General features: G+C 42.3%; 1 protein-coding gene across 1 annotated transcript in view; it reads right to left on the bottom strand.

Moving 5' to 3' along the window:
- The window catches only part of LOC140196302 (solute carrier family 12 member 9), a 131,754-nt gene that overhangs the window by 45,478 nt on the left and 59,644 nt on the right, over positions 1–26,632 (bottom strand). The window contains exon 9 of the mRNA XM_072255273.1: positions 9,871–9,995. Within this exon, the coding sequence (XP_072111374.1) occupies positions 9,871–9,995 (125 nt within the window). The remainder of the gene's footprint in view (positions 1–9,870; positions 9,996–26,632) is intronic.

The raw sequence follows: 26,632 nt of genomic DNA, 5'->3' as shown, positions 1-26,632 counted from the left end.
TGCTTTGGCTCTTGGTAGGGTCACCCATGCCAAACGGGTCAAAGGGTAGAGGTCAGACTAAGAGTGGTCCACCGGTCCTCCAGGTTCGGGGGGGGGGGGGGGGTTCAGATCAGGGCTAATAACCCTGAATGATAAAACAAAATTGTTAATTAAAAAGCAACAAAGAATCCTTCGACATCTGAGGGCGATGGTATTCCTAAGTCTCTACCTGGAACTTGCATGACTACCATGAGCTACTGACATGATGAAGGAAGCTCTCAATACTGCCAGCGAAGGAGGACCTTCATTGCTGCCCTAAACACCAGCAGCGTAATGGGCAGTAGGAAGACAAATCCATACATTCTCATCATGCTCCTATGAGCCTGCATTAATTCCATACCCCTCTCCTTGGTAGGGTCAATTTACTGTCCAGATACCCTCCCAAATGTTGTTATTATTTGTACCTCCACCACCTCCTCTGGCAGATCATTCCAGATACTCCTTGTGTAAAACGTTTACCACTCAGATCCCCTTTTAAACTCCCTTTCGTTCAAATTAAACCTATCCCTTTATTATCAGACACAAATACCATACCAAACAGATTGCGTTATCTACCCATCTCTGCCTCTCATAATTATCATATTAGTGCTCTTGAGAAGATAGACACATCCTATCCAATCTTCTTTATATGTTAATCCTTTCAATCATGAAGCATCGTTAAGAGTTTTTTTTCTGCACCTTCTCTAGCTTATCAACATCTTTCCTATCGTGTGGCAACCAGAACCTTGGGGTCTGCTGGAATCGATTCCTCCTCAAACCCTCCCAAGCAGACCACAGAAGGGACCTGAAATTCCTGAGGACTCCATATGCTGCTAGTTATTGTCCATTTCCACCATGGACTGCCAATTGTGGTCAGTCATACTGAACTTAAGACTCGGTCCTTCAGTATACTTTTCATTTTGAAGGCAAAGTCCCAAACACCTTGGAGGCTTTGGCAAATTGCAGAACTCTTGTTCATCCTCATATATGGCACGGGAATCTCACCCTGCAACATTCCCCTTTTACCTCATTGGGTTGTTGGACTGTACTCATAAAGTTGTATAATGGACTCACGGTAGTATGTGGGCCTACTCATTTCCTATTCTATCATCTGCTTGAGAGCCTGCCCATCTTACAAATTAACAGGGGTTCCCAGCCTTCATGAGATTCCAGTGGGTGTTGGCGTGCCTGCCGTTTAAATTATGCAATTTATCTCTTGCTCTACATGGCCTCCCCACTCACTTAGAGTTTGTCTCAGATTATCCTTTTATGCCTTTGCACTTCCTGACCTTATGCTCCATTTATCACATTCCCTTTGCTGTCTTCAGTTCCTTCAGGCAACCTCTGCTACATCAAAATACCAAAGACATTCAAATTAGAATGCCTCTTCTAATCCCCTTATTAACAGATTAATTGCTGCAAATTTTCTGCAATCCTGTTTATGAAATATTGTTGTACAAAAGCAGCACCAATTACCAAAATTCCTCACCACTCCAGGCCATGCTCTTTCCTCGCTGCTGCTAACAGGCAAAAGGTACAGGAGCATCAGGACTCGTACCACCAGGTTCGAGATCAGTTACTACCCCTCAGCCATCAGGCTCTTGAACAAAAGGGGATAGCAACTCCATCTAAGGACTCTGTTATATTGTTATTTCATGCTCATTATTCATTGCTATTTATTTATATCTGCATTTGCAGTTTCTTTACTGTTAACAGTATCTGATATTTACAGTTACTGTTCTGTAGATTTGCTGAGTATGCCCACAGAAAAAGAATCTCAGGGTTATATGTGATGACATATACAGTATGTACTCTGATGATAACTTTTACTTTGAACTTGGAACAATCCTCCCTTCTCCACTTGTCATTTGTTTAGTCAATCACAGTCTGTTGATCCAATACAGCAACTCTGATCTCCTGTTTCTTCTACCTCAGCCCCAGCCACCTGGGAAGCTCTCATCACCTTGTTTGTAATCTATACAGAAATCAGTTTACGTGATTTAGCAGTGCTTTTAATCAGTATTTGTCTTGAGACATGAAACACTATTACATTTACCACATTCTTAAAGAACTGTTCTTCTGAACCATCCTTCTGATGCTCTGGAAGTCCAATATTGTGATTTATAAGACAGGTGGCTAGGACTCTGTAACTAGCTAACTTCTGTGTGATCGTATGTTCTATAAACACCATCAGTTTCATCGCTATTACAAATCACAAATGTGTTCAATTACAGCTTCTTTACTTATCTGGTAGATGTGTCATGTAATAAAACTGCAACTGGTCTGGGCCACATAACTCTGAGTATCAATGTTCATACCCCCCACCTGATCCTCAATCTGCCAGTATGACCATTTGATCTGCTAGCTTTGCCAAGTTCGCCTTATTAACCAGCTACCTGTGCCATATTTCTTTTGCTATCTTGAAACGTAAGACTCAGCTGCAGGACTACTGTGACCAGTTTATCTTTTACTCATGGCCAAGTTTAGCAGTCCACTATTCCCTTGTGAATTATACATTTCCTTCAAGCAGATTCCACAATGCGACTCGTGGACAAGTTTATCAGTCCACTATTCCCTCATGAATTATAAATTTCCTTCAAGCATATTCCACAATGCTTTCCAACTGTATTTTTCACCTAGCACTCCAGGGGGTTCTGGAGGATAATTTCACACAGGTAAGAGCCCCATTATCAATGAAGTTTCGCGGCATCCAGCAAAACGTGGACAAGGAAACCAACTAAATACAACCTATCGTTCTTATAACTCGTGAATTTCTGATCATTCACGTTGAAGATTTGAGAGAGGCGTAGAAGATGATTTGAGGCAAAGATAGAGTGGACAGCCACTGGCTTCCTCCAGGGGTGGGAAAGGCTAATACGAGGGGGCATAATTTTAAAGTGACTGGAGGAAAGAGGAGGGATGTCGGAGGAAAGTGTTTTGCACAGAGAACAGTGAGTGTATGGAATATATTGGCAAGGGTGCTGGAAAAGGCAGCTACATCAGGGGAATTTTGTTAAGCACACAGATAATAGGAGAACAGTGGGCTATGTGAAAGCAGGTGTACTAAGGTGCGGCACCTGTTTAGCCCCACCGACCGGGGTCATGTGAAGCCCACGACAGCAGGTGGTGGATGGTCATTTGTGCAGTTGGTGCATATTACAAGTCCTGGTTACGTGACCACTGATGCCAGACAGACAATCTCTGAAGAGTATTGATAATGGCTGGGGTCACCCGTCATGTAAAGACATTATCCAGAAGAAGGCAATGGCAAATCACTTCTGTAGAAGAATTTGCCAAGTATAACCATGGTCATAAGACCATAATCACCCACGTCATACGACACGGTACATAATCATGATGATGTGGCAGGGAAGACCATAAGATTACAGAGGAGATTTACCAGGATGCTGCCTGGTTTAGAGAATATGCATTATGATCAGAGATTAAGGGAGCTAGGGCTTTACTCTTTGGAGAGAAGGAGGATGAGAGGAGACATGATAGAGGTATACAAGATATTGAGAGGAATAGATAGAGTGGACAGCCAGCGCCTCTTCCCCAGGGCACCACTGCTCAATACAAGAGGACATGGCTTTAAGGTAAGGGGTGGGAAGTTCAAGGGGGATATTAGAGGAAGGTTTTTTACTCAGAGAGTGGTTGATGCGTGGAATGCACTGCCTGAGTCAGTGGTGGAGGCAGATACACTAGTGACGTTTAAGAGACTACTAGACAGATATATGGAGGAATTTAAGGTGGGGGTTATCTGGGAGGCAGGGTTTAAGGGTCGGCACAACATTGTGGGCCGAAGGGCCTGTACTGTGCTGTACTATTCTATGTTCTATGCAGGAGCAGAATTAGGCCATTTGGCCCACTGAGTCTGCTCTGCCATTTTATCATGGCTGATCCATTTTCCTTCTCAGCCCCAATCTCCTTTCTTCTCCCCATATCCCTTCATGCCCTGACTAATAAACTATCTATCAACCTCTGACTTAAATATACCCAATGACTTGGCCTCCACAGCTGCCTATGGCAACAAGTTCTATTGATTCACCACCCTCTGGCTAAAGAAATTCCTCCTCATCTCCATTCTAAAAGGATGTGCCTCTATTCTGAGATTGTGTCCTCGGTCTTAGACTTGCCCATTGTAGGAAACATCCTCTCCACATCCACTCTATCACGACCTCTCACCATACGATGGGTTTCAATGAGGTCACCCCTCATTCTTCTGAATTCCAGTGAGTAAAGGCTCAGAGCCATTAAGCACTCTTCATCTGCAAGCCTTTCAATCCCAGAATCATTTTCATGAACCTCCTTTGAACCCTCTGCAATGTCAGCACATCTTTGCTTAGATAAGGAATCCAAGACTGCTCACGATACTCTGTGACACCTCACCAGCACTTTCTAAAGCCTCAATATTTCATCCTTGCTTTTATATTCTAGTCCTCTTGAAATGAATGCTAACATCACATTTACTTTCCTCACCACCAACTCAACCTGGAAAAGAAACTTTAGGGAATTCCTTCCCAAGCCCATTCGTACCTCAGATTTTTGAATTTTCTACCCATTTAGAAAATAGTCTACCCTTTTATTTATTCTACCACAGTGCATGACCATACATTTCCTGACATTGTCTTCCATTTGCCACTTCTTTGCCCATTCTCCTAATCCTTCTGTAGCCTCTCCACTTCTTCAACACTACCTTCTCTTCCACCTGTCTTCGTATCGTCTGCAAACTTGGCCACAAAGCCATCAATTCCATCATCCAAGTCATTGACATATAACAGAAAAAGAAGCAGATCCAACACAGACCCTGTGGAATGTCACTGGTCACCTGCAGCCAGACAAAAAAGGCTCCTTTCATTCCCACTCTTTTTCCTCCTGCCAATCAGCAATGCTTTATCTATGCCAGCATCTTTCCTGTAATTACCTGCTGAACCGTGTCTACGCCCACCTGGACAAGCCAGCGAGCACTGTGAGGGTCATGTTTTTTGACTTCTCCAGTGCGTTCAACACCATCCGCCCTGCTCTGCTGGGGGACAAGCTGACAGCGATGCAGGTGGATGCTTTCCTGGTGTCATGGATTCTTGATTACCTGACTGGCAGACCACAGTACGTGTGCTTGCAACACTGTGTGTCCGACAGAGTGATCAGCAGCACTGGGGCTCCACAAGGGACTGTCTTGTCTCCCTTTCTCTTCACCATTTACACCTCCGACTTTAACTACTGCACAGAGTCTTGTCATCTTCAGAAATTTTCTGATGACTCCGCCATAGTTGGATGCATCAGCAAGGGAGATGAGGCTGAGTACAGGGCTACAGTAGGAAACTTTGTCACGTGGTGTGAGCAGAATTATCTGCAGCTTAATGTGAAAGAGACTAAGGAGCTGGTGGTAGACCTGAGGAGAGCTAAGGCACCCATGACCCTTGTTTCCATCCAGGGGGTCAGTGTGGACATGGTGGAGGATTACAAATACCTGGGGATACGAATTGACAATAAACTGGACTGGTCAAAGAACACTGAGGCTGTCTACAAGAAGGGTCAGAGCCGTCTCTATTTCCTGAGGAGACTGAAGTCCTTTAACATCTGTCGGACGATGCTGAGGATGTTCTATGAGTTTGTGGTGGCCAGTGCCATCATGTTTGCTGTTGTGTGCTGGGGCAGCAGGCTAAGGGTAACAGACACCAACAGAATCAACAAACTCATTCGTAAGGCCAGTGATGTTGTGGGGATGGAACTGGACTCTCTGACGGTGGTGTCTGAAAAGAGGATGCTGTCCAAGTTGCATGCCATCTTGGATAATGTCTCCCATCCGCTACATAATGGACTGGTTGGGCACAGGAGTACATTCAGCCAGAGACTCATTCCACCGAGATGCAACGCAGAGCGTCATAGGAAGTCATTCCTGCCTGTGGCCATCAAACTTTACAACTCCTCCCTTGGAGGATCAGACACCCTGAGCCAATAGGCTGGTCCTGGACTTATTTCCTGGCATAATTTACATATTACTATTTAATTATTTATGGTGCAACTGTAAAGAAAACCAATTTCCCCAGGGATCAATAAAGTATGACTATGACTATAATTCCACACACTTGTTAAGCAGCCTCATGCGTGGACCCTTGTCAAAGGTCTTCTGAAAATTCAAGCACATGACATCCACCGATTCTACTTTGTCCTTTCCTTGTTATTTCTTTAAAGAATTTCAACAGATTTGTCAGGCAGGACTTTCCATTAAGAAAACCATGCTGACTAAGGTCTGTTTTATCTTGTGCCTCCAAATACCCCAAAACCATCTCCTTAACAATCTACTCCAACATATTCCCAACCACTAAGGTCAAACTGACTGGTCAATAGTTTTCTTTCTTCTGTCTCTCTTCCTTCTTGAAGAGTGGAGTGACATTTGCCTTTAATTGTATTGTTAAAACAACTATCATGCTGCACCCCTTATGGAGACCTGAGACCTGTGCACACACGGAAGAGATCCAGCTTCATATCGTGAGGCACTATCATCATGTAAATGAGTTAAATTTTACACAGATGCACCTGCTCAAAACTAATCATCTCCACGTTGCAGCATGGGCTACCAGCCAAACCATACATTACAATCCGTAACCTCATGCACTTCACCAGTTCCTTTTTATTATTGCAAGAAAACAATCCTGGTTGAAGGACGTGTGCAGAATGCAATACAACACTTGATCATGCACAATTTCATCACTGTGGCACCTCTTGCAACATTCCATTATGAAAGACAGTAGTTAATTAAACATCCAGTTGAAAGCAGCAGCCTCCATGATGCTATCCCCTATGGCTGAGTGGCAAATGCTGAAGCATTTATAGCCAGATTCAGTTAGCAGTGCTTAGCAGATGATCTATTTCTGCTTTGATGCTCCCAAAATCTCAGCAGTCAGTTTTAGTCAATTTGATTCATTTTACACAATATGAAGCAATGGTTGATAGCCCTGGATACAGCAATATCCGTGGGACCAATAATCCTGGCTGCAGTGCTGAAAGGTTGCTTCTGAACTAGTAATGCCTCAAGGCTAACTGTTCTGATCGACTTACAACACTAGCATCTACCCTATGCTGTGGAAACACAACCCAGTTACGTCAAGGGCACTAAGCTGAGAACTCCAAATGTGCTATTTACTGCCCAGTCTCATCTCATCTTGGTCTTCAAAAGGATCATTGGCAGTTTTATAAAATTGCGCTAAAACCTCCATGATGCCATCATGGCGTCAACAAAAACCTTTCTTCAAGCTTAGATTTCACCTTCACCACTTGGCAGTAAACCTCACTGCAGACTCTGTCCAAAACCAACCAAGTAACGTGGATTCCAAAAACAAGTGGAGGTGAAGGTACCTGGCTTTGACATCAAGGCATTTACTTAACTGTGGCAGCAAGACATCCTCATAGAAATGAAGTCAATGCAAGTGATGATGCTGTAGCCTCTGCACTCTACTCTGTCCTGCCCCAGCTGGAAAAAGGAGTCTCATGTGCCTGGATGTTGTTTATTGACTTTAGCTCGGTGTTCAATACAATCATTTCTCTGTTGCTGGAGGGTCAAGTGTCCTCAGGCCCCCTCTCTGTAAATGCATCCTGGACTTCTCAGCAGAAAGGCCAGAGCGAGTCCATGTAGAAAGAAACATCTCGCTGAGCACCGGCGCTCCCCAGGGTTGCATGCTGCCCGCTGCTGTCCACACTGCAGACACTTGGCTGCACTGCTAGATCCAGTTCAAACCTAATCACGAAGTTTGCAGATGACACAACAGTGGCTGGCCTCATCAACAGTGATGAGAGGAGGTAGAGGGGCTGGTCCAAGAACAACTTGAGTCTCAATTTGCACAAGACCAAAGAGGTAATTGTGGACTTTAGGAAGGTGCAGGCTGACTACTCCTAACTGCACCTACATGGCTCCTCCGTGAGGAGAACTAGGAGCACCAAGTTACTGGTAGTGCACATAACAGACAATCTCACCTGGTTCCTCAACACCACCTCTTTGGTCAAGAAAGCACAGCATCGTCTCCACTTCCCAACATGAGATTGAGGTTGAGTGAGGCTCCCCCCCCCCATCCCCATTTTAACCAATTTTTACAGAAGCACCATTGAGAGTGTGCTCAGCAGCTGAATCGGGAATTGCAAGGCATCTGACCACAAGTCCCTACGAAGGATTGTCAGGACTACTGAAAGGATCATCTTCCAGTCAATAGAGATAGTTATCAAGAGCACTGAGTACGCAGGCTCTTAGCATTGTCAATGAGCCCTCCCATCTATCCAACAATCTCTCTGACCTCCTACCACCAGGCAGGAGATACCGCAGTATTAGGACAAGAAGTGTTAAGGTGGGAAACAGCTCTTTCTCCAGGCCAAGAGACGAGTGAATTCCCTGCCACCATCCAGGTCTCAACATGCATGAAGCATCAGTAGCCTTACACTGCTTACTTTTTAAACTTGCTTCGTATATGCATCTTATACTAATTTATTTGTGCTAATATCATTGATGTGTTATGTGTGTAAGTTATATGTACTGTTATGTGCACCTTGCTCTGGAGGAACCGGTTTCATTTGGCGGTATACGTGTGTGTGGTTGAATGACAGAACACTGAACTTGAACGAGCAGATTCAAAAGTTAAGCAGTCAAGACTTCAATGGAAAAGAGTCAAAGAATCTGGTTTGCGAATCTCATGAATGACACGAGAGTATTGAAGGAGAAAGGACAGAATCCAGGCAGAGCTTGTAATTTTCTGGTTGAAAAAAAAGAGATTTAACTTGAAGAGCAATGGAAGTAGGTGAAAGCACTACAGCCAACTTATTGTTTACTTCTAATTTAATCAACAGAAAATCCTCTAACTTAGGTTTGCTACTGACAAGGATTGACCGACTGTTTCAAAGCCATCCAGGAATTTTATTCAGGATGCTGACTGGACTGAAGGGCCTGAATTATAAGAGGAGATTGGCCATGATGGATCATTACTCCTTGGAGCATAAGGGAATGGAAAATAGAAGAAGCTTATACAATCACAAAGGGTATATATAAGGTGGGCAGTCACAGCCTTTTCCGCAGGGACAGGGTGTCCAAAACTAGAGGGCACAAGACACAAGATAAGAAGAGAAAGGTTTTAAAGAGACCTGAGAAGTAACTTCTTTACACAGAGGGCAGAGAGTACCTGAAATGAGCTGCCACAGAAAATGGTCGAAGTGGGTACATTTGCAACATTTAAGAGGCATTTGGAGAGGTACACGGAGGGTTATGGACTAAACTTTGGCAACTGGGATTAGCAGAGAGGATGCTGTGGTTAACATAGACCATATGGGCCAATCGGCCTGTTTCAATACAGTATTACTCTACGAAAGAATAAAATTTACATCATTTTGTTCAAAAGCATTTTTTACTCATGAAATACTTTCAACTACATAATATGTGACTGTATCAAAGACTGTGGAATTATTTATAAGCCTTTTCAAAATGAATAAATATTACATCTGGAACAAGAAACAGTTTAACATTCGATATTATTACGTGTTTGAGCATGCAACAATACAGAGCTTGACTCAGAATTACATTTCTCTCATCTTCCGAATGCCATAATTTCTGTACCTCCCAGACAAATATAAATCAAACAAGGTTACTGGTGTAAATTTCTCTTTCCATGGATATCCAGTAACTTCCCAAATATTTATAGCATATTTTAAACTTCACTTTTGTATAATTATACTAAAGCATTTAAAACCTGATTCTCAGATTCCTATTTCCTGCAAAGTAATTTTAAGTTGAGAGCACAGAAATCTCAATACATGCTGTGACAATCCTGCATACATTTATTCTTCAATGAACTTCTAAAATTTCTTTCCTACCTGAAATTTGGTGCCGAGGCCCATTCCAATGCCAGACAGGCTAGATCCACAGCAGCATAGACCAACAGAAAAATGATGGTCACTATCCCAGCAATAGTATTCAGTTTTCCAGTAAACAACACAAGCTGTCAAAGCAAAATATGTATGTTTTAACACCATGATGAGCATTCACTTATTCTGACACCATGGACTCAAATAAAAAAAAACAGATGACAATGCTTTCCAAAGCTTTCCCTTCTAAAATGGTAGAGACAATTTGCCTTTGGCAATATTCAAGAAGATATTTTAAAAAGGTCAAGAATTCTTCCCTCAGTTGCTGTAATCGTAATGACACACCATCTGCCAAAGGGCAGATATTAATGTGAGTAAATGAGTACTGCTGTAAGTTATCGTATATTGTACAAATACATCATTTGCTACAAATGAGATGCTCGATGATGGTGATGTTTAAGTTATATTTATCAACAAAGAAGTGGCGTTTTTAAAATACATATTAAAACCAATGACCATAGGCAGAGACACACAAAGCAGTACCAACATTCCTCACCAATTCACTCGTACCGCTTTATTATTGTCAAATATATCAAGATACAGTGAAAAGCTTGTCTTGCATACTTTTCAGAAGTGTCAAATCAGAACATGATGCATTGAGGTAAAACAAGGTAAAACCTTAACATTGTAGAATATAGTGTAAAACCTCCAAAGATTGCAGTGCAGACAAACTATAAAGTGGTAGATCATAACGAAGCAGATTGTGAGGTCAAGAGTGCATTTTCTCAATAAGAGGTCCATTCAAGACTCTGATAACAGCGGGACAGAAGCTACCCTGGAGCTTGATGGTACATGCTTGTATCTTTTGTATTACTGCCAATCTATTTTGCCACAAAATTCTGACTTGAAAAAACTTCACATTTCATTTTCTCTGAGCAACCCTTTACCAGTAATGAATACACTTGGCATCAGATAGTTCCAAATTCTTCCCACTTTTCCTTTTTCTAATCTTTTTTTAACTTCCATTTGTGAACATCTTAAATGTTTGCATTTCTGTTGATAAATACTCAATCGTTTGCAATAATTAGTGAGTTAATTTCAGGTCATCAGATGATCCCTTGGCCTTTACAGCTCGATTTAGAAAAGTCCCAATGTACAAAGTTATAAAGAGTCCATTTTTGATAATTTCATCAGTTGTATCAGCACTGCTCATTTTCGGTTTTACTGTGGAGTGTATTGACATTGCACACAGTATTTCAACTGTTTCTAATTCAGGTACAGCTCTAATACTAATATTAATTTAACATGAAAAAAGTCAAATGTTAATATCAGGAGTCAGTAAGAAGAGGCTTGATTCAAACAAAAGCTCTTTATTCTCAATGGGTTACACAAATCAAAAAAAATATTGTTAATACTTTAACATCAAAGTAAACCTCAGAACATTTATGGCTGCTCCAGTCATGCAGTGGATGAAGCCAGTCTGCAACCCTGACAAGCACTACAACAGCGTGGAGGTAGCGAATGATAAGCAGACTAGGAAAACATTACAAACACAATGGACCCTAAACAAACCCTCAGCACATTTAGGGAAAATAAAGCTGAGAAAGAGAAAAAACAATCAGTGTTCTTTCTTGAACAGAATCACTAGAATGGCTTCCACACTAGGAGTATTATGGGTGAGGAGGATGAACTTGGAGCCTGGAACAATACATGGAGTTGTGGTGTTGACATTACAGAGACCTGGTTGTGTGAGGGACAAGACAGCAGCTCAGCTCAGCATTGCTGGATTTTGTTGTTTTAGATTTTGATGGGGATGAGGGGGCAGTGTAAAAGAGGTGGAGGGGTTGCACTATTGCTAAGGGAATATGTCACAGCAGTACTCAGTGGAGGGAATTTGGGAGGAGCTCAAAGACAAGAAAGGTAAAATTATACTTTATACTTTATTGTTGCCAAACAATTGATACTAGAACGTAAATCATCACAGCGATATTTGATTCCCGCCCCCTAGATTACAAATCGATAGAAAGTATTAAAAATTTAAATTATAAATCATAAATAGAAAATAGAAAATGGCAAGTAAGGTAGTGCAAAAAAACCGAGAGGCAGGTCCGGATATTTGGAGGGTACGGCCCAGCTCCAGGTCAGGATCCATTCAGCAGTCTTATCACAGTTGGAAAGAAGCCGTTCCCAAATCTGGCCGTACGAGTCTTCAAGCTCCTGAGCCTTCTCCCTGAGGGAAGAGGGACGAAAAGTGTGTTGGCTGGGTGGGTCGTGTCCTTGATTATCCTGGCAGCACTGCTGCAACAGCGTGCGGTGTAAAGTGAGTCCAAGGACGGAAGAGTGGCTTGTGTGATGTGCTGGATGTGTTCACGATCTTCTGCAGCTTCTTCCAGTCTTGGACAGGACAACCTCCATACCAGGTTGTGATGCACCCTAGAAGAATGCTTTCTACGGTGCATCTATAAAAATTTGTGAGGGTTTTAGGGGACAGGCCAAATTTCTTTAGTTTTCTCAGGAAGTAAAGGCGCTGGTGGGCCTTCTTGGCAGTGGACTCTGCTTGGTTGGACCAAGTCAGGTCATTTGTGATATTGACCCCGAGGAACTTAAAGCTTTTGGCCTGTTCCATTTGCGCACCACCGATGTAAATTGGGTCGTGCGGTCCGCTACTCCTTCTGAAGTCAACAACCAATTCCTTTGTCTTGCTGACATTGAGGGATAGGTTATTGTCTTCGCACCATGCCACCAGGTTCTTAATTTTCTCTCTGTACTCAAACTCATCATTACCTGAGATACAGCCTACAATGTGGTGTCATCAGCAAACTTATATATTGAGTTTGATGGAAACTTGGCTACACAATCATGGGTGTACAGTGAGTACAGCAGGGGGCTGAGTACACAGCCTTGTGGGGCACCGGTGCTCAGAGTGATTGTAGAGGAGAGCTTGTCCCCTATTTTTACAGCCTGGGTCCTGTCTGTGAGGAAGTTGAAGATCTAACTGCAGATCTGAGTGCTAAGTCCCAGGTTCCGGAGCTTAGGAATCAGTTTATTTGGAATGATGGTATTAAAGGCAGAGCTGTAGTCAATGAAAAGGAGCCTTACATATGCGTCTTTATTCTCCAGGTGTCCTAAGGAGGAATGTAGGGCCAGAGAGATGGCATCTGCCGTTGACCTGTTGCTCCGGTAGGCGAATTGCAAAGCGTCAAAGTTGACCAGTAGGCTGTGGTTGATGTATGCCATAACCAATCTCTCGAAGCACTTCATAGCAATTGATGTCAGCGCCACAGGTCGATAGTCATTCAGGCATGCCACCTTGCTCTACTTCGGCACTGGGATTATCGTTGCCTTCTTAAAACACGAGGGCATCTTAGACTGAAGCAAGGAGCAGTTGAAGATGTCAGCAAACACTCCAGCTAGCTCGCTTGCACAGGCCCAGAGAACCTGTCCTGGGACGCCATCTGGGCCCGTCACCTTCCCTGGATTTATCTTCAGGACGGCCCTTCTAACGTCCTCCTCGGTGACAATGAATCTCGATGCCACCAGGTCCGGTTCATCCGGAGGGAGCGGGACGCTCCTCTTCCGTTCGAATCTTGCGTAGAATATGTTAAGTTCATCAGGAAGAGAAGTGCCACAGTTATTGATATTCCCAGCCTTTTCTTTGCACCCATTGATCTCATTTAGACCCTGCCATAGTCTACCGGCATCCCTCTGGTTAGCCTGGGCTTCCAACTTGGCTCAATATTGCTGCTTGGCGCCCTTAATGGCTTTCCGGAGTTCACGCCTGGATTCCGTCTAGTGACTGGTATTCCCGGGCCTAAAAGCCGCAGCTCTAGCCTTCAAAAGGGATTTAACCTCAAAATTCATCCAAGGTTTCCGGTTAGGGAATACCCGGATCGTCTTGCGAGACACACAGTCCTCTGTGCATTTCCAAATAAAGTCCATGACAGCTGAGGCATACTCATCGAGGTTAGCTGCCGAGTCCTTGAATACTAACCAGTCCACCGATTCAAAACAGTCACAGAGGACCTCATCCGTTTCCTCCGTCCAACGCCACACTACTTTTGACACCATGACCTCCCGCTTCAGTTTCTGTTTGTAAGCCGGGAGGAGTACGGCCTGATGGGCCGATTTTCCAAAGTGAGGTCGTGGGACGGAATGGTAGGCATCCTTGACTGCTGTGTAGCAGTGGTCAAGTATATTCGGGCCTCTAGTGGGGCAGGAGACATGTTGGTACAACTTTAGCAGCGCCTTTCTTAGGTTGGCCTGATTAAAGTCCCCAGCCGTAACGAGCAAAGCCTCCGGATACCTGGTCTTAAGTTCACTGATGCTGGCATACAGTATGTTTAGAGCACACTGCACATCCGCCTGGGGGGGTAATGTAGACCGCTGTCAGTATGACCAAGGTGAATTCCCGTGGCAGATAGTAGGGACGACACTTCACGGACAGGTGTTCCAGGTCCGGGCTGCAGAAGCTTGTCAGTGCCACTGTGTCCGAGCACCACCCACTGTTGATCAGTAGGCAGACACCAACTCCCCTCGTCTTGCCCGAAAACACTGTGCGGTCCATCCGATGGATCGAAAATCTCTCTGGTCGGATGGCACAGTCATGGGTGGCAGGGGAGAGGCAGGTCTCAGTGAAACAGAATACACAGCAGTTCTGCATCTCCCTGCAGTAGGTGAGTCTCCCTTTAAGATCACCCACCTTGTTCTCTATGGCTTGCACATTAGCTAGTAGGATGGTGGGCATAGGGACCCTGAAGCCTCTCAGCTTCAATCTGACCAGCAGCCCAGCTCTTTTCCCCATGCTTCCTCGGTAAATAATGCATCTTTCCAGGTTTCCATTGATGCAGTGTGTCGTCGGCAGCTCTTTGAGGTTGGTGGATGCGTCCCGTGGGGATCGATCAGCGAGTCACATCATTGGGCGCTCCGGGTCAGGCCGAGTGACGGGGGAGGCTCCGCGCCACTTCCAGTTGCCGGGGGTCTGGGCTGTCGATTGGGTCGGGCCCCGAAGCCAACACTTAATCCCGGAGGGCCAGGCTTCTGGCTGAAACAACTCCGTAAGCTGAGTCACGGTTGCGGAGACCTCTTCTCCAGCCGAGCCTTGGGCTCGATTTCCGAGGTCAGCAGCGGAGCCTCACTTCCGGCAGCTGTGGATGGCCACCAATGGGGCTTTATGGTGGTTGCTCCGGGGAAGCATCTGGGGCACCCTGAGGTCTCTGACATCACTTCTGTGTGGTTGTCTGCTCCGGAGAGATGCTGGTCGGAATGGGCCACGTCTCCAAGCACTCCGGCATGGTAGCAGACCACGGGTGCCCGGGAACGTGGTGAGCCTCGGACCAGGCCTCGCTGGTCAGGTCCAGGTGCAGTCCGGAGTTTAAGAAGCAATTCTGACATGTCAGTGATCTCCAGCTGGGTCAGTAGCTTTGTTGCTGATCTTGCTAGATGTAGCAGATTGGAGGTTTAGAAGGGTTTCTCTGGTATAGGATAGTGGAGAGGGCAGTTTGCTCGGGAGAGCACGCACAGAGTCGCCAGTTACCGGCGCCATCTTATTTAAATTTTATGCTGATCTCATGCTGATGGAATAGTGCTATAGTCTACCACCACCAACAGCCTCTGAGACGTGATAGAACAGGTACGTAGACAGAGTATGGAAAGGTGCAGAAACAACAGGGTTGTCATAGTCGGAACCTTAACTTCTCCTATATTAATTGGAACTTACTTAAAAGAGGCTTAGATGCGGTATAATTTCTCCAGTGCATCCAAGAAGGGTTCTAGGAACAACGCGTGGACAGTCCAACTAGAAAGAAAACATATTGAACCTGGCTTTGGGAAATGAGCCAGATCAGGTGACAGATTTGACAGTGGGTGAACATTTTGGGACAGTGACCACATCTTATTATGTTTTAAGATGATTATGAGTATGGATAAAATCAGACTGGTGGGAAGGTACTAAATTATGGAGGACAAATCATCTCACAACAAGTCTCAGGAGGAGGAACTACAGATGGTACCAGAAGGCAACTTCTTTGAGTTTATCTGCAAAACTGTTTTGATTTTTCCCTTTAATGTCTCTTTCCTTTTCAAGGTGGCTGAGTCTGTGATCTAGAACTGCACTCAAACTGTGGTTCTTTGCGGTAGTGGGATCCCACTCTCGGAGCTTGCCGACTGGCCCAGCTTTTTCAACGTCTCCTGGAGTGGCCTGAAAGACGAGCACCTTCGGGATTCGGCTGTCAGAGGTCTCTACACTTGAGCAATTGCTCTTTCTCTCTCTTAAAGGTGAGAGAGAGAGTTTGTTGTCGATTCTCGAGTCGGGGGAACTCCAAAGCGGTGCTGTAGACCGTAACACACAGCAAGCCGATGGCCTCCCCTCTCAGTGGCAGGAGCGATAGCCCTCTCTCCCTCAACAGTGACAGAGAGAGCTTGTGGAATGTCAAACTGTTGGGATGAAGTGACTCGATGCAGTCCAAATCATGGTCTCTTTCGGGACTTTGCAATTGCTTGCTTGTGATCGGTGGTGGTGGGGGCTGATGCTTTCTGCTGGAATAAGTGAGGGGAGCATTGACACTTTGCTGCTGTTTGTACGTGGAAGGGGAAAGGGGGCTTTGGGGTTCTACACTTTTCTATTATTCATTCTTTGGGGTTTTCTTCTGTTTCTTGGATGTATGTGAAGAGTACAAATTTCAGGTTGTGGTGAACCATTGAAACCAAACAGAAAGATATCTTTAGTTATCACTAAAAGAAAGGAATAAACAAAGATATTTGCCACCTATGTCAACCTGAATCTTTGAGACTGCAAAGTTCACAGTCAATACTGCGGATTCCTGGGATTATTCCCACCTGACAATAAATTACTGTACATCCAATTTTAGTCACTATCCTGGTATTGAGATAATCACATCTGGAGGTCTTGAGCAGTCTGATGAATTGTGAGTCTGTGATTACGACGGGCAGTTTGATGCATGACTCAGCTGGGTGACAACATGATCTGCCTTAAGCTCCAGCAGACAGATATGACTGAGACATTTCTTGCAGGTTTTGCTTTTGCCATCCTCGTTTGAATAAACTGCCCTGGTTTATTTTTACTTGCAGCAGTTAGTGAACCAGATGCCTTTGAAAAAAGGTGTGACAGCATCATCAATGCATTAATAATTTAATGAACAAAACTCTTAAGTCTCAGGCTACGTCCACACTATGTCAGATGCTGGTTTTGAGTAAAAACGACAGGCGTCCACACTAAGCAATTTTCAAAATATCTCTGTCCACATTAGACGGATATTTGGGTGAATCTCCTCCTACTGGACATGTGCAGGACACACAGAAAACAAGCGAAGAGGAAACCGTATACTTGGTGCGTGTTTATCCAGTGATGAAGTAGAAAAACTTAAAAGGAATTGCTTTTGGCTCTCACGCAGGAGGACTTAAAACTAAAATAAAAACACAAATACTGGAGTGTATGGAGGCAACTGACAGGGAGTTCACGGACAGTATGACCCGGCTGACGACGAAAATTGAAAAACTAACTGTTGCATTAATAAAGCACCTTGTTAAATGTATAAAATATGTCTGCATCAGTGTTATCTTGTATTTCCATACAATGTTACATTAGGCTGTTACACATCTATTGGCAGAGAAGTAATTGCGTAAATAGGTAAAGCACCTTCATACAAGCAAGGACAGAAAACAGGGCAAAGTGAGTCAAAGTATTTGGTCAGTACATTCCTAACTGTTCTGGCTTCAGTCTCGTTGCCGTCTGTTCTGAAATTGTTGGGTTCTGTGAAGGGGGGAGGGGGGAGGGGGGAGGGGGAGAAGAACCATGCTGCCGCCATCTGTTCTGGCACGTCATGACAGTGGTTTTAAAAAGCGCTGTTTAACATGTCCACACTGCAACGGATATTAGGCGGTTTCAGATTTATTCACTCTGGAAACCGTTTCTGAAAATCTCCGTTTTCAGGGGATGAAAATGCCGTTTTAGTGTGGACAGAGCGTCAAAACGAAGAGAAAAATCTTCGTTTTCAAAATTATCCGGCGTAGAGTGGACATAGCCTCAGGCTGCTTTAACAGGATTTGAATTTGCAAGTCACTATTGAACGACTGAAGTGTAAGGAAATAAACTGCCATCAATCAACTTCACCTTTGATACACAGGAGTTGTTAAAGACCTGTGATCAGCGTTCAAGATCGACATATTCCACTAGGAACAAAGATGGTAATGTATTGGGTATAAGGGCAAGAAAGTTGTGCTGTAGCTATATAAAATTTTGTCAGACCACAATTGGAGTATTGTGTTCAGTTCTAGTTGGCCCATTATAAGGCGACAGTGCTAACTGTGGAGGAGGTGCAGAAGAGGTTTACCAGGATGCTTCCTGGATTAGAAGGTATCAATTACAAGGAAAAGTGGACAAACTTGGGTTGATCTCCTCGGAGTGTCAGTGGCTGAGGGGAGACCTCATAGAGTCTATTAAAATTATCAGGGGCATGAATTTGGAAGAGTCAGAATCTTTTCTTCAGAGTAGAAATGTCAAATACAGAGGGCATGCTTTTAGTACTTGGGGCAAGGAGAAGTTTAAAAGCAACATGAAGGGAAAATTTCTTTTCTCAGAAGCAGAGACAGAAAGGGAGTGGTGACTGGAATAGATTACCAGGGAATGTAGCAGAAACAGGAAGCTTGGAGTTGAACAGGCTTTTAGACAGTCACATAAAAATGAAGGGATTAGACAATACACAGGTGAAGAGCACTTTATATACGCTGGCAACTAGACTGGCACAATACGAGTCAAATTGCGTGTCGAATACCATATTGTTCTATCCTTGGTCCAATTACAGTCTTTCTCTAATCTTGGCCTCATTCTTTAGAACACACTGGTTGCAAAAGCTGCCCTTTCTGCCTTTCACTTTCAGTCCCAGTGTGGCTTTGTGCACAAATGAGATGCAAAGCTAGGGATACAAGTGTGCCCTTCATCTAATCTGCCATTCAAACTTACAGTTCTTCTCTTCTGAACCAGGTTGCTTATCTAATTGATTTGTGTCTGTTAAGAAAATGAGTATTTGGTCTTAAAAATGCCCACTTAATGAAATCTCAGCACTGAAGCAATTTGATGAGGTAATTAATGGAGATTAAATCATGTTGTGACATGATGGATATTCAATTCTAACCTTGGCTTTCCAGCACAGCAGCATGACCTTTCCAAAGGGTCACAGGTGTTAGTGACAAAGTTAATCTTCTAACAAATATTCCTTGCTCAGCTTCTTGTTGTAAACAAGAACCAGTATTCAGTTCTTAATATGCGTAAATTGCAAACAGCAATCAGTATGAAGTTAAAAGCACAACTTAGCAAAAAGCGCTGGTTACAGTACACAGGATGCTCGCCTGCAGCAGGGGCTGGCTGCTCAAGATACATGGTTTGAAAAGTGAAGAGACCAATGGACGACTTTGCCTGCATTAGCCAAACGCCAGTCAATGGGGTTACGTCACTTAGCACATCAAATATAGTCACAGACATAGCTGATCTATCAATGGTTGGGATATTTGAGTACTCAGTCAGCTGTCACAGCATTAAGTTTAGGTGATTGGGATGTCTGTCCCCAGAAGGTTTTAGACCGTCTGTGTAAATTACATTGTACAGAAGTATCGGAGAAACATCACATGCAAATAATGTTAATTAGTAGCAAAACAGTATAAATATTGGAAAGTATTGGGGATTGTTAGGTATGTAAAGGAGAATGACAGAATAACAGAAAATAGAACTAGAATTTATTCCTCAACCTTTGATTTCTGTGACAGATGATTTATTTGTCTGCAATTTATTAGTATGTTATTTTAGCTCTTAAGAATTGTACCTGTGTTTGGAAATCATTTGTAGTTTATAAATCTTTTCTAATTCAGAAACCAGAAATACTCTGAGTGTCAGATGTGTGTAAACAAATATTAGTCTAATTTTAAATATGTATCATTAACAATAAAATAAACTGTGTTTTACTTCATTAGTGGAAATATCTCCTCCTTGTGGTGGTGGTGGGGGGGACCCATCGTTCAAGCAGTGGGTAGCAGTAGCTGGACCTCGTCACAGAGACTGGACAGGAAAGCAAGTTTGTCCTTGAGTAGCTGGATACAGTATAACCTCCCTATTGTCAGGGGACCTGTAATTAACTATATGGGATCGGGCGTAAAATCTTCTTTTCAGTTAGGACTTTGCAGGCAGAAAAACCCAATACCATCACAGTGAAACAACGCTAGTTCAAATTTACACTGACTTGCATAAAACAGGAAAAAAAGGGTCAGCTAAAGCAATGAGGTAGTGAAAGAAAGTATCAGTGAACGAGTATCCTGTGTAAACTGATCAAATATGATACAAATCCTTCCTTTAAGTAAGGAAGTGCTTTTGCTGTTTAAGGAACTGTACGTGGCCCAACAGTGTAAAAATCTTAAAATGTCTATTAAGCACCTATAGTTATCAACAAAGTGTTAAAGGAACATTATCTGGAATGCATTGTAATTTCATGTTCCAGTGAGAAATGTATACCCACACAAAATATTTCTGTTGGCTTTCAATTTGAGTGCATATTTATTCAAGAATATTCTTTGCTTTGTGCCTCCATAAACTTTTAACTTTAAACCAATTATCTGGTATGAAATCTTCAAATCTGCCTACAAAATGTCCTGTGAGATATAGTGTGGACAACTCATGCAAATACTTTTAGGACTGACAATCTGTTACATTAGCACTACCAAGGTCTCTCCTTATCTGGATAAGAAATGGACCAAAGAATATGCATCTTCTAAATGTGAATTTGTGTTTAGTTATCTTAGCATGGACTTCAGAGATCAAAGTTACATGGACAACTCTTCTCCAGCAGTATCCTCACTGCTGTTGCTGTTAAGAAATAAATGAAATTGGGCAATGTTCTACACAGCAACATTAGCCATGTTATATGTTAGGTGGTGTCGAAACAGTATATAGAAGGAGATTGAAAATCTGGCTGAATGGTGGCACAACAACTTCTCAACACAATGTCAGAAAAACCAAAGAGCTGATTATTAACTACAGGTGGAGGATACCAGAAACCCACGAGCCAGACCTCATCTGGGGATCAGAGGTCGAGAGGTCCAGCAACTTCAAATTCCTCGGCATTATCACTTCAGAGGATCTGTCCTGGGTCCAGCACATAACTATCATGACAAAAAATACACAGCAGTGCCTCTTATTTTTTTTTAAGAAGAAGTTTTGCGAAGATTCAGCACGTCATCTAAAACTTTCACAAACATCTACAGATGCGCGGAGGAGTATACTGAGTGGTTGCATCGTTGGCTGGTATGGAAACACCAGTGTCATTGAACAGAAAAGCCAACACAAAGTAGTGGGGAAAGCCCAGACCGTCACCGGGATGGCCCTCCCCACCACCACCACCTACATCTACAAAGAGCACTGGCACAGAAAAGCAGCATCAATCACCAGGGACCCCTACAACCTAGGCTATACACTCTTCTCACTGCTGCCATCAGGGAGGAGGTACAGGAGCCTCAAGTTCCACACCATCAAGTTCAGGAAATTATTTCTACTCAACCATCAGACCCTTGAACAAGAAGTGATAACTTCAGTCACCCCAATACTGAACTATGGCCTCACTTAATCATGTTCTCAATATTTATTGCTTATTTATTTTGATTTTTTAAAATCTCTTTTCATCTTTTGCTCATTGGTTGTTTGTGTATCTTCCATGCGTGCAGTTTTTTAATGATTCCATTGTTTCTTTATTATGAATGCTTGTAAGAAAATGAATCTCAAGGTAATATGTGGTGACATTATATGTACTTCGATAACAAATTCAGTTTGAATTTTGAAATATAAACAACATGCAATTCCCCACATGGACTGTTGCATCCCTAGCAAAAGAACCATTTCACTTTTTCTGTAAGGCAAAGCTGTAACATCTGCACATCCATCAAGTAAACAAATACTAATTGATCTTTATTCCCCACACAAATTCATAGAGTCCACATTTTATTCCACAATTGCAAACATTTTGGTAATAATTTATAAAATCTGTAAGTGCAAATGACTAGCGCAGCATCAGTAATTACATCATTTGAAATTGAAAGATCTAGCACAATGTATTCACTGAAGAGAAAGACAGCATGGCTTTTATCAGAAAGGTAAATGAGAATACAGAGGAGAGGAACTGAAATATGGACAATCTTCAGACGCTGAGATCCAGTCAAGAATAACTGTGGCAATGGAACACTTTACAAGTTTCAGGAAAAAAAAGTTGCACCGTGGCCAGAATTAAGTCGTGTCTGCAGGGACCAGAATGTGCTGTAATTTGCTGACCACCACAATAGGTCTACAGCAGATGCAACCTCACTGGCTCTCTACTTGGCCTTGGACCACCTGGACAATAGCAATACCAACATCAGGCTCCTGTTTATTGATTACAGCTCAGTGATCAATGCTACCGTACCCTCAGTACCAATCAACAAGTTTCAAAACTTTGCGCTCCGTCTCCCAATGATGAAGTCGAGGATCCATTTGCAAAGGGAAGTACACAGTCTGTGCAGATCAGAACTAACATCTACTCTTCACTGACCATCAACACCAGTCCACCTAAAGGATGTATGCTTAGCCCACTGCTCTACTCTCTCTACACCCATGATTGCGTGTCTAGGCAGAACTCAAATCCCATCTATGAATTTGCCAATGACATGACTTTTGTTGCAAGAGTTGCACATAATGATGGGGAGGAGGCATACAGAAGTGAGATAGATCAGCTGGCTGAATGGTGTCGTAACAACAACCTGACAACAAGACAAGAAACTGATTGTGGATTTCAGGAAGGGGAAGTCAAGGGAACACATAAACCAGCACTCAGTGAAGGGATCAACAGTGGAAAGACTGAGAAGTTTCAAGTTCCTGGGTGTCAACATCTCTGAAGATCTATCCTGGTCCCAATATATTGATGCGATTACAAAGGTACAACAATGATTATATTTCATTAGGGGTTTGAGGGGATTTGGGTCATCACCAAAGACTCTCGCAAATTTCTTCAGATGTACTGTGGAGAGCATTCTAATTGGTTGCAGCACTGTCTGGTATGGAGGGGTCACCGCAAGCTGCACAGGGCTGCAAACTCAGCCAGCTGCATCATGGGCACTTACTCGCCAGCATCGACAACATCTTCAGAAGGCATTGTCTCAAACAGGCAGCATCCACCACTTAGGGCACGCCCTCTTCTCATTGCTGCCATCAAGGTGGTGGTACAGGAGTCTGAAGACACTCAACATTTTAGGAACAATTTCTACCCCTCTGCCCTCAGATTTCTGAACAAGTAACCCACTATTTTTTGGATATATTTAATTTTTAAAATAGCTCTCATCACCATTTACAGTATTTTTTTAATTTTTGCACTGTAATGCTGCCACCAAACAACAAATTTCACCTCATTTGTCCATAATATTAAACTGGATTCTAATTCTGAGAAAAGACTGCCTTCCAAATCAATGCTCGCTTCAATAGGATTTAAGTTGAGTTTCGGACAGTCGCTTGGAAACTCAAGAGGGGCTGGGTGTGCAGAACTGTGTAATGTCATTTAGAATGGCCGTCAGGCAAAGACTGTGACCAGCAGCAATTTAAGGAAAATGGAGTCCTGAATTATGACATCACAAAATATGTTCTGTGGAGGCACGTTAGATAAAAATCTTATTAAATAGATGGCTATTTCTTTCAACGTGTACATTTAATTATTTATTTATTCATTCATTCACACACAGGAGGTGGTGATGTGAAAAGCCCGACTTCTAATTGCTTGTAATTAAACTTTTGAAATTCACTTCCCAAACTCCACTGGACTTAACGCTAGCAAGAATGTTTTCAGCCATCTGTGCCAGAAAACCTTCCATCTTTAAAACCTATCACCTCGCCTTCCTTACAACTCCTCTTAAAATTCACCTTTCAGAAGTGCTTTAGTCACTGTTCGACATCTTCAATGGCCAGGACTCTATTTACATCCACTTGCTGGAACAATCATATCCACAAGAATATGTTCATTAACCATACCCCAAAACAAAGCAAATCATCCTAAACACCCTTTACCCCTCCTCTTTATACTGGTTATTTCCCACTAGACGTTGCCCTGATGAGAATTTCAACCAAAATCATCATCAAATGGCCCTTTGCTTCCACCAATGCTGTCGAGCTGCTGAGGTCCAGATTTTGGCATCTGCAGGCAGTTACACATCCTCTCACCAGGAGTGAGATTAAATGGTTTGCATATTATATATCAAAAGCCATAAACACAAGTTAGTTTCCCCCCTCCTCAGGCTTTCAGATTTCCTTTAATGTAGCTGTATTATAGTATGTGCTGTTGGAGAGAGCCAAGACTGACTTAAAATGTTACAAAATGATTTTATTTTTAAAAAATCCAAGAATGAGAGCAAACAATTTATTCCCATCACAGAATTGAATGTTCTACATTCCTCATCTAACTGGCAGTTTTAAAGAAAGACACTGTATTCTCACATTATATGGCCGGTGGCAATTCATGTCACTGAACAGAGTACTATTAGAATTCATGGTAGAAGTAACTTTGTTACAAACAGCCCTGCTACCAGCTTGTGATCAATTCTGGGGACTTCAATTAATCAACTTGACCATTAGTATTAATATTTATAGCATTTTGCATCAGCATTTCAATGAAATTATGCCATCTACTAGATGACAGCTTTCAGCGAGCATTAGTGCCACTTCCGAGAATACAATTAGCAACATAATCATTCAAAAAATTGAATCATGAGAAATGGTTACATCTTCAACTATTCCAACTCTTCAACTGCCATTACTAGAAGTGTAGCATGTCATGTTAAGTTTACTAATTTAAAAACTGGTTTTGCAAGCTGTTTTTTTTTAAAAAAGTGTAGCTCCCATTTTGCACAATCTAATTATAACTCAGGAGGAGTGTTTATTTTCTGTGAAATTGGAATTTCTTCCAGTTTTACAGAAGGATTTTCAAATAACTGTTTAAAATTGCACTTATATATCCATGAGTCCACAGCTGGTAATTATATTGCAACCCAAGACTGAGCCATTTCTAGATTTTGACCCATTAAGTGAGGGTGTGCCCAACTTTCAAAAAAAAAGCAACAGCATGGGTTTGAAAAGAGAATTGAGAAAGATTTCTTATAAAGCAAATTACATTTCAGATATCAAGTGAACTGTTTTTGAAGCAATGCCAACATCTCAACAAGTTGGATCAAGGTCTCTGGTCTCTCCTTTTCAATGATCCAATAAACTTGGATGGTACTATTTCCAAGTCATTTCTGTTTTCTGCCTCTCTAGCTTTGCTGCAAAAGTTTCCAACTCTCAGGTGAAATTATCTGTCTGATTCTCCCTTCCACAAATTACCAGTATAGATTGACACTTGAAATGTAGGTATTTTACCCTTTTGAAAATGTGACAACACATTAAGCTTTTATAACCAATATTTCTATTCCTTGCTAATTTATGAAGTGAAGAAATTAGGATTCCACATTGACAATGCTCATTCTCAAGTACAATGGTACAAAAAGAGGAACCCCCAAAGATCAGGACAGATGCAGGACGAGGTAAAGGCAATAAGTACAGTTTTGCCAACAACCAGTTCCACAGACCAACCACTCCCCCACACATACAACAAAAATGGATTGGCAAACAAGAGTGGGGTGTGCTCTGTCTCAATGAAAACAGCAATCCCCACAATGAGAGAAAATTAAAACAATCTGCAACCTGAAAAATTGCAAATGTTGAGAAAAATAAAACAACTTGAACAAAGATTATGATGAATGTGGAGCATTGATGATCTTTTGAAGCTTTCAAATAAAACTTAATTCTGATTCTAAAATTACAAATCCGGGGGCTTCAGTCTGCAGGATATTCAAAGAAAAATAATTATATACTGAGCTTCACTACTGGCCAGTGGATCAGAACATATTTAATCAGTCGGTTAAAGAATTCCTACAGTAAATGCCATGACTGAACCAATGGAGTTAAGTGCTGAAAAAAAAACGCAAAAAAATAGAACATCTTGGTTAAGCAGCAGTTAAATCAGGAGGACTGCACGTAGATGTCAAAATAGGGATAAATTAATATTACTAGGCACATTAATCATTAGTCCAACATAATGAAATTACACAGGACCCTACGGTAACATTTGGAATGGTTGTCTTTACTTGACTGGACCATATAATTTTTTTCTGCACGTCAGCTTCCACATTTATCATTCAAAGCATTTCCAAGCAGACAAAGGGGCAAATGAGTGACATGAGGCTTTCAAATCTCTGGTGGCTTAGAGCAACTTATTAGGTTCTGAAAATGATTGTCAATTCACTGCCGCAAAGAGCAATTTCTTATAGTGCTTTTTGTTCCATCATTTAAGCAGGAGGAAATTTCAGTTCATTTTAATCTTCAAAGTGCACAATATACACTAAAATGCTAAAGCAAAATCAAGTCTTCTGATTTTAAAACCTTTGACACATTTATATGGTACCTTTTATATATCCAGACTTTGAAAAATCACAAATAACATCATGTTCCATAACAATAACATCTAACTCAAGAAACTGTGCTTTCGTTAATCCAGATGCTTAGACATGAATAATGAAATTTTGATGTAATATTCCATGGATTATATAACAAAAGACCAATAGAAAAGAAGATCAATGAGGGGCCTTGTTACCAAAGAGTAAATTTAAAAGCACAAGATAAGCTACAAGTGGAAACCATACACAGTTTGTAAATGCAAGCACTGAC

The sequence above is a fragment of the Mobula birostris genome, chromosome 4 (genome assembly GCF_030028105.1).
Source record: "Mobula birostris isolate sMobBir1 chromosome 4, sMobBir1.hap1, whole genome shotgun sequence".
Lineage (NCBI taxonomy): Eukaryota > Metazoa > Chordata > Chondrichthyes > Myliobatiformes > Myliobatidae > Mobula > Mobula birostris.
The sequence above is the reverse complement of the archived record's forward strand: the minus strand, read 5'-3'. Positions and strand labels throughout refer to the sequence as shown.